Genomic DNA, 9617 nt, shown 5'->3' with positions numbered 1-9617 from the left:
TAAATTTTAGCTCGAGTAATAGCTCATTTTCTGTCGACAAAATTGGCTAATAAGAACTTTGACTTACAATTCATTGATCAGTTCTATAGTTATTTAGTTCTAACACTTTATTTGGTCCATTTTATATGCATATATACATATACAAATTTTTTAATTTTGTCATAAAAATCTAATATCACATGGCTGTAACAATTTCATTTAAAATAATAACAGTTGTATGTATAAATTATACTATTATATTCTCTAGAAATAAAGATAATAAATAAACCAAAATAACAAATTGAGAATAAGGAAAAGTTAAAAATAATGAAAAATACAAAAGATGCAGTTACGGGTCATAGCAAGAGCCTATGTGTACACTTTGGATGTGACATGGCATCCTTCGATCGCCAAAGGAAATTAAGAGGAAGGTAAAAGTGATATGATCATGTAAGATATATTACAAAAGCTAAGATTTTATAATCATTAACCGTATAACATGAAAAACGGGAGAAAGCAGAAAGAAATGATTGTAAAATTTGCAATAAAGCTATCAGTAAAAAAAATAAATTATCTTATAAAGTCAAGTTTTAAACTTGGGCATTATTTAAAGTGTTTTCGATCGCCGTCAATTCTTCTTGTAGCTTCTTCAACGTGATCATCATGCTTTTCTTGCTTGACATTTGATTCTTATTTAAGGTCGTTTGTTTAATATTTTTTATTATATTTGAATCTATTTTAAAAGCACCGAATTTCTGATGCATGTAATACATATTGTTGCGGCCATACATGAAGTGAATAATGCCGTCTTCTATATCATCCGAAAACAGAAATATTCTCCTGGTGAGGAAGCTGAAAGGATTACGTCGCAGGCATTTAAATTTAAACGGATTGCCGATCATCATATCCTCGAAATAGGCAATTAGGCGTATCCGGGAGATAAGACCAACCAACTCAGCCGTGCTCAAGATCTCGGTGATATCACTGACTGCCAAGCCGTTGAGTAGATTACGCAACACGATAACGATGAGAAAAATAAATAGCACGAAAGCGATGCGACTAGAAACGGGGTACGAAAGGATCAGATTATTATCGTTGAACAGATCATTGGCGTTGAACTCGCCAGTTAGCATAATAATGGTTTGGAAAAACGAGCAAGCGGGATCGGAGAATTGTAGGTTCTCGTTTTCGTTGAAGAAAGTGTAAAAAATCAGGGCAAATGCAAAGATAAGAAACAAGTATGGGGAGAGAAAGCGCATGAAATTGAAGGAGACCGTTCGGAACATCTCGACGCTGGTGGACATGCGCGGATCATGACCGATCTGGGTCACCAGCTCCCAGGCGGACAGTAAGATCACCATAGTTCCGATCTCGATACTCGCATTACATAGCACAATGACGATTAACGTGATTAGCATGATCTGCAACCAGTTTCTCAAGTCCGTGAAATAGCGCCGAGGACAGAAAGCCAATTGGAGGATCTCCCGGAAAATAAAGAGCGGTAGCATCACTATGACGGGCCAGAAAAGGCTGTAACAAGCGGTTTTCATGCTATTTTTCGGAACTACCTGAGAGCTATCGTTACCAATAATTTGCGTTCCATTTTCCTTTCGCGTGTCGTAAGTCATACACAGGATGTAGGCATTTAACAATAAATAAAAGATAAAATAAAAAATAAAATTCGCATACAAGAAATACCGTATTCTATACCATTTGATATAGAGAAAAGACGAGAGTAACGGATGTTTTAGCAGATGTTTGAGATTTTCATCACGAGCAATATACATGAATGTTTCCATTTCACAAGTCATTGTACCAGTTTCGTGTGGCATCAGACAGCGATAATTAAACTCTAACTCAGACTCATCCTTGAGCTGCACACAGTTGTCAAAATGCTCCAATAGCGTGTTCGTCGGAATTTGTGCTATCGGTGGTTCATTGAATCTATTCATGTAACCGATGCAACTGCCATGTTTGAGAAACAGAGTTATCGCTTCGCGACAGCTTTCTCTAGCTGCATAATGCAACGGCGTATTGCCTTGACCTATAAAATCAATAACAAGAAGAAATTTTTGTGAGATGTTCGGAAAGAAAACCAAATCTAAAAATAGAAATATTGTATATACTTACTGTCGGGGAAACGGACACTTACTCCTCTCGTCTCCAGAATTAACTTTAGACATTCGAGATGATTGGATGCAGCATCAAATTTCAGCATTTTCAACTTCGTGCAGGCGCTTAAAATCAAATCGTTGGCTACCTCAGGCTCCAATGATCCAATGTCCAATAATTCACGAAGAGTATCACAATAACCCTCGCGAAAAGCTGTGCTTATGGCTTCCGATAATATGAACGTGCTTCTATAGGACTTCTCTGTATACTGCTTTTTAATTGCCCTAACAGCTTTGTGAAAATCACGTTCTGCTGCTATTTTTAATAAATCCTCGACCACCTCGTGAGGAAATTCTTTGTGGAGGAGTGTTATATTTTTCATAAAATTCTCCTCGTCATTGACGCTCAAGTAGTTCTTGAGATCTTGCAAGAGTACCTCTTGCGTATCTTCAGGTATCGGTGGTAATGCTAGTTCCGGCATTGTCTGTTGAATCACTTCTCGTAACGTTCGATCACCGTTTGCTTCATATTCGTCCAGGCTCAGAAATTGTGTACACTTCTGTATTATCAACGCTACCATGTCCCATTGGTTCGTCGTCGTTGCCAGCTGGAGAGCAGTACGACCTTCGCTATCGGGAATATTGGCACTAGCTCCTCTTTCGAGTAACAGACGGGCACACGTCAGATCGGTATTCTCCACTGCGATGTGCAAGGCAGTTCGGCCTTCTACTTGTAGATTCGGATTTATCTTTGGATGCTCTAATAAAGCTTCTAACGTGTCTGCGTGTCCACCTTCGGTAGCGAAATGAATAGGAGCGCGGTGTTGCGCATCGTTTATTTTATTGGGATTCGCGCCATTACGCAACAGAAAATTCACGAACTCCGTTAAACCATTCTTGCTGGCTATGTCGAGACATGTTTCTTTCAAATGTGTGGGATTAATGTAGATACTTTGAAGAGGTGGATGTTTCTTCAAATTATCCTTAACAGCATTTTTGAAAGAGGAGAAATCTTCAAATTGTTCGGCGTTTAACTCAAGCTTGTAAAGATCATCTTGCATGCTGATTGGAGAATAGATATTCGACTGAGGAATTTTTTCTTCTGTTGTGGATAATCTTCGAGATGGTGAAGATCTTTTGTGAGTTGACGAACCTTCGCCTCTGAAGTCCATTATGTTGTCTGGAAAAAAATTAAACTTATAAGTAATATTGACACTTGTGTGTGTGACAAACTGTGAATTTTAAAAATAAATATTAATATAGAAATATTAAATTGAAGATGTGTAACATAGATGTTAAATTATTTTGAGAATCGCGAATGCAAATTAGAAATATTAAGAATTAAATTAATTATTATAATTAATAATTTTAAATTAAATTTATAGTGTTGAAAGAAAGAAAACTGATTTTTTACGACTTAATCAATCATTTACAATCCAGAAGAAGTTATTTTAGAATGAATTAAGGGTTCAGCTATCAAAAGGCTTGCCGAAATATTCGCGGATAACTTACACGTAAGCGAGTATTTATAAGGATTAATAATAATATTTTTTTTGTTTGCTTTTTTAAAAATTCATATTTACACACTCCTACACACTATGTACACACTAACCTTGCTTATGTTTCTGATCAGAAAAGAAAAAAAGATGATAAAGTTGAGGATATACTTCTAGTTAATTGTTAATTATACTCGTATCCTTTTCCTTCTTATGAAAATTCGAGTCGTTTTTGTTACTTCTTTAAGCTAAAACTTTCAGATCAATTTTCTCTATGTATCCAGTGAACTCTTTATTATGCTTGTTTAAATGGGAAAAAAACGGACCGATTGAGACAAAAGAAAAGTACTATCTGTATCTCTTTTTCTATTACATATAGTCTCTCGTATAACTATTCGAACTGACAACAACTTATTTAAAATATCACATTCATCAGGTCCGCACAACTTCTGTAATTAATAAAAATATATTAGAAGAGAATGCAGATAAATAAAATAATTGTTTAATATAATTTTTTATGAATGATAAGGTAGATTGAGCAAATTTGCTCAAAATTTCTCATCACTTGTAATATAATACATAAAATAATTAAATAAAATTTTTATTGAAATAGATAATTAAACAATAATATTTCTGAGACTCTACAGTCAATATATATACATACACACAACCCAACAATTAAAAATATACAATAAATGAGATTTGAGAACATAGATAGATAAAATTATAATAATGTATTGAAAAATTTATATAATATATTGAAAGATTTAATTTTATTTTTTCAAAAATGCTTATGTATGTCAAAATATATACTAACAACTTGTACAAACAAACCAATGTTCTTTATAACATGATTTAATCCATGTTTTGTTAGTATGCTTTATTCCGTAAGTTACAAAATAGAAAAAGTAAAATATACATTTAAATTCTTTGTGCATGTACATTATGTGTTTAAATTTATCTTTGCCTTAGTATAATATATATGATAATCACACTCCTAATACAATTTATTAAGTGACAAAGTCTGATGTTTGAAAAGATTAAAAAAAATTATTGGCTAATCGAAAATTACTAGACGAAGAAAGAAAGAAACTAACTTAATTAACTTAAAGAAACGACTTACCTACCTTTTGTCTCTTCGTAGCTGCGGTAAGCGGCCAAGAATTCCAGTATAGTATAAAGTTTACTGGGTATAATTTATAACATTAATATTTCTTTCGGCGCAAAATCACAGTCGAAAAATCTACGTTATATATTTTTATCCCTTTTTTTAATTAATATATGTATAGAGACTTGAAAAAACTTTCATATATATCGGTAATCCAATGCAATAAATTTCGTCATGCGTAAGACTGCGCAAATGACGACTGCGTGAATGATGACTGCTGCTGTTGAATGTATGATAAGGTATGATAATTCAAACTGGAAGGGGAAAGATAAAAATAACTTGTTTATAGCACATATATGTCACTGTCTAATCTGCTGGTTAGGATGATATCCTGGTACATAATAGATATACATATTGACCAATATGACAAATGTGATTAGACATCTCACTTTCAGCAAGAAAGTTTTTTTTACAAACAAAATCACGTTGAAAAATACTTTATAAATTATGCCAAATTGTGATGATAAATCTTCTTTCTTTGCAATGAACGAAGTATGAGCAACCGAAAAAACTCAACTTTGTTTGACTTTTGAGTTTGCATTTTAAAAGCAATATATTGATGTCAAGAAATAATTTCTATTTAAGTTACAAAGAATTCTACGAATTTCTTAAGGCTTTACCTTAAATTATTAAATATGAGTAATTGTATTGTTTTTTATAAATAGTGGCATTTTTATGTTTTATCATTAAAAATTTGATTAAAAGCAGTATTCTTTTTTAAATAAAGCAACTTGTGATTATTGCCAAAAGATTTAATTACATTATAAATTACAAAACAGAAATAATAAAACAATTATCTTAAAAATGTATTTTTAATATATTAATTATATATACATATTCTATACACTTTTTTATTTATCACACGTGCACATATAATATTTATAGAAAAAAGAAAACTACTTCGCTCAAGAGTTTGCTGACAATGATCGAGTTTCATAGCATATTATTTACACGCTATTTTGCTATGTTATATTAATCATAAAAGAGAGTATAAGTAGTTAACAATATATATTATTTTAATTTGATTTATAAAATCAAAATCTATACATATGTAGACTTAAAAAAATGTTATCATATGAGTTCAAAAAGTTTCAAATAGCAGAATAAATTGAAATACTTTTTATTAGTTCTTTTTTACAAATCCCATCGTATTATCGATAATATTATTTTCAAAACTTTATAGTATTCTAAGTATTCAAAGTTATCTCCATCGCCGTCAATTTCTCCTGCAGTTTCTTTAACATAATCATAGTTCTCTCATTATCCGTCAATTGATTTTTATTATAAATAATACGTTTTGCTTGTTTAATTATGTCAGGATCCATTTTCAAGGTGGTCCACTGTTTGTCGCGCTTTACAGATTCACTGCGAACGTATTTCTCGTAATATCTATCGTTATCATAAGCATCCAGTCTATTGCATGGCTTGACACTGATCTTGCCGTCCCTCAGGCAATAAGGAAACATAAGAATTCTTTTAGCGAGGAACCCGAAAGGGTTCCACCGCGTCAATCGCGAATTACAACAAGAGCAATGCCTGAAAGGCTCGCCAACCGCCACATGTTCAATATAGGTGATCAAACGTATTCGAGAAATAAGTCCGACCAACTCGGCTTTAGACAGAATCTCAGCGGTGTCGCTGACCGCCAAGCCATTAAGCAGATTGAACAACACAATAGCGATGAAGAAAACAAACAGCATAAATACAATGTGGCTCCAAATAAAATGTGAAATGAACGGAATGTTACTGGCATCGAACTCGCCAGTGAGCATGATGACAGTTTTGAAAAGCGAGAGACCGGGATCGGGAAACTTTGTATTGTTGCCGTCTTTGAAGAGCGTGTAGAATGCCAGAGCAAATGCGAGGATAAGAAACAGGTAAGGAACTAAAAAGCGCATATAATTGAAAGAAACGGTCCGGAACATCTCGATGCCGGTGGACAAGCGCGAATGCTGGCTGATCAGGATCACCAGCTCCCAGGCCGACAGCAGGATCACCACGGCACCGACTTGAACTCCGGCGCCGCACAGCAAGGCAATAGTGAGCGTGATCAACGCGACTTCTAGCCAGTTTCTCAAACTCGTCAGATAACTCCTAATGCAAGAGACGAATTGGATAACCTCTCGGAGGATGAAGAGCAACAACATCACTGTGGTGAAGGTCCGTAGGGAGTTGTTCTGACACCAAACAATACGCAACGTACTTGCCAAAGGCCTATCAGTCGTGTCGTTATCAATTTGCGTTTTATTTTCTATCTGAGTGTCGTAAGTCTTGCTGAGGATGTAAGCGTTCAACACCAAATAAAAAATCATGTAAAAAGCGAAATTTGCGTATAAAACGTGCCGTATTCTGTGCCATTTGAGATAGAGGAAAGAAGAGAGCAGCGGATGTTTCAGCAGGTGTTTGAGACTGCCGTTGCCGGCGATGTACTTGAACACTTCCATTTCGCGAGTCGCTCGGTAAGCATTGTTACGTTCCGGAAAGTTGTCGTGTGGCATCAAGCAGCGATAGTTAAATTCAATCGCGTACTCGTTCGCCCGATCTCTCCGCGTCTGCAAACACTGCAAACAGTCGTCGAAGTAGCGCGACAGCGTGTGTGCTGAGATATCCGCGATGGGCGGTATGTTGAACTTGTTCATATGACCGATGTAGCTGCCTCGGTTGAGAAATAAAGTCACCGCTTCTTGACAGCCACCGCTGGCTGCATAATGTAGCGGAGTGTTGCCTTCATCTGTAAAACAGGTAAGTGTCGTAATAAAAAAAAATTGTTATGCTTGCGAGAAGACGTCGTCTGAAAGTACGGAACATAATTTCGATATCTGTCCGTTATTTAGAAAGTGTCATTTGTTCCATTATTTGATATAAATATTGATATAAATATACTTACTGTCGCTGCAACGAACATTCACGTTTTCTTTTTCCAGTATCAGTTCCAGACACTTCAGCCGATCAGGTGTATAATCGGCTCCTCGTGTTCCCGGCAATCCCAGTTCCAGACAGGCGCTCAGAATCAGGTCGTTGGCCGCGTTTGGTTCAACTTTCAGCAGCGCCTGTAGAATAACGTGATCGCTCTGCTCAACGGCCGCTTGCGCGGCTTTCTTTACGCTGAATTGTCTTCCTTCAAATTTTTTCAAGATTCCAATCGCAGCTTTGTGAAAACCTCGTTCTGCTGCTATTTTTAATAACTCCTCGACCATCTCGTGAGGAAATTCTTTGCGGAGGAGTATTATATTTTTCATAAAATTTTCCTCGTCATTGACGCTCAAGTAGTTCTTGAGATCTTGCAAGAGTACCTCTTCCGTATCTTCAGGTATCGATGGTAATGCTAGTTCCGGCCTGGTCTGTTGAATCACTTCTCGTAACGTTTGATCACCGTTTGCTTCATATTCGTCCAGGCTCAGAAATTGTGTACACTTCTGTACTATCAACGCTACCATGTCCCATTGGTTCGTCGTCGTTGCCAGCTGGAGAGCAGTACGACCTTCGTTATCGGGAATATTGGCACTAGCCCCTCTTTCGAGTAACAGACGGGCACACGTCAGATCGGTATTTTCCACTGCGATGTGCAAAGCAGTTCGGCCTTCAATTTGTAGATTCGGATTTATCTTTGGATGCTCTAATAAAGCTTCTAACGTGTCTGCGTGTCCACCTTCGGTAGCGAAATGAATAGGAACGCGATGTTGCGCGTCGTTTATTTTATTGGGATTCGCGCCATTATGCAACAGAAAATTCACAAACTCCGTTAAGCCATTCTTACTGGCTATGTCGAGACATGTTTCTTTCAAATGTGTGGGATTAATGTAGATACTTTGAAGAGGTGGATGCTTCTTCAAATTATCCTTGACAGCATTTTTGAAAGAGGAGAAATCTTCAAATTGTTCGGCGTTCAACTCAAGCTTGTAAAAATCATCTTGCATACTGATTGGAGAATAGATATTTGACTGAGGAATTTTTTCCTCTGTTGTGGATAATCCTCGAGATGGTGAAGATCTTCTGTGAGTTGACGAACCTTCGTTTCTGAAGTCTATTATGTTGTCTGGAAAAAAATTTAACTTATAATATTGAAACTTTTGTGTGTGTGACAAACTGTGATTTTTAAAAATAAATATTAATATAGAAATATTAAATATTGAAGATGTGTAACATAGATGTTAAATTATTTTGAGAACCGCGAATGCAAATTAGAAATATTAAAAATTAAATTAATTATTATAGTTAATAATTTTAAATTAAATTTATAGTGTTGAAAGAAGGAAAACTGATTTTTTACGACTTAATCAATCATTTACAATCCAAAAAAAGTTATTTTAGAATGAATTAAGGGTTCAGCTATCAAGAGGCTTGCCGAAATATTCGCGGATAACTTACACGTAAGCAAGTATATATAAGATATTATGTGTTTAAATGTATCTTTGCCTTAGTATAATATATATGATATTCATACTTATAATACAATTTGTTAAGTTAATAAAGTCCAATGTTTGAAAAGATTAAAAAAAATTATTGGCTAATCAGAAATTACTTATAGACGAAGAAAGAAAGAAACTAACTTAATTAACTTAAAGAAACAGCTTACCTACCTTTTATCTCTTCGTAGTTGCGGTAAGCGGCCAAGAATTCCAGTATAGTATAAAGTTTACTGGGTATAATTTATAACATTAATATTTCTTTCGGCGCAAAATCACTGTCGAAAAATTTACGTTATATATTTTTATCCATTTTTTAAATTAATATATGTATAAAGAGTTGAAAAAATTTTCACATATTGGTAATCCAATGCAATACATTTTGTCATGTGTGAGACTGCGCGAATGACGACTGCGTGACTGATGACTGCTGCTGTCGAATGTATGATAAGGTATG

The 9617-nt window shown here is 35.1% G+C and overlaps 1 protein-coding gene across 1 annotated transcript; it reads right to left on the bottom strand.

The window, feature by feature from the left end:
• Window positions 1–270: 270 nt before the first annotated feature.
• On the bottom strand, window positions 271–9617 carry LOC112465495. Its single transcript, XM_025033062.1, is given in 7 exon segments — window positions 271–2023; window positions 2110–3270; window positions 3703–3715; window positions 5893–5943; window positions 5945–7485; window positions 7642–8790; window positions 9335–9617. Coding segments are annotated over 6 exon segments (5250 nt in total). The 5' UTR covers window positions 8672–8790; window positions 9335–9617; the 3' UTR covers window positions 271–569.

Source organism: Temnothorax curvispinosus, unplaced genomic scaffold (genome assembly GCF_003070985.1).
Source record: "Temnothorax curvispinosus isolate PA1 unplaced genomic scaffold, ASM307098v1 QBEX01001502.1, whole genome shotgun sequence".
In the NCBI taxonomy this organism is placed as follows: Eukaryota; Metazoa; Arthropoda; class Insecta; order Hymenoptera; family Formicidae; genus Temnothorax; species Temnothorax curvispinosus.
This window is presented reverse-complemented; position numbering and strand designations above follow the sequence as displayed.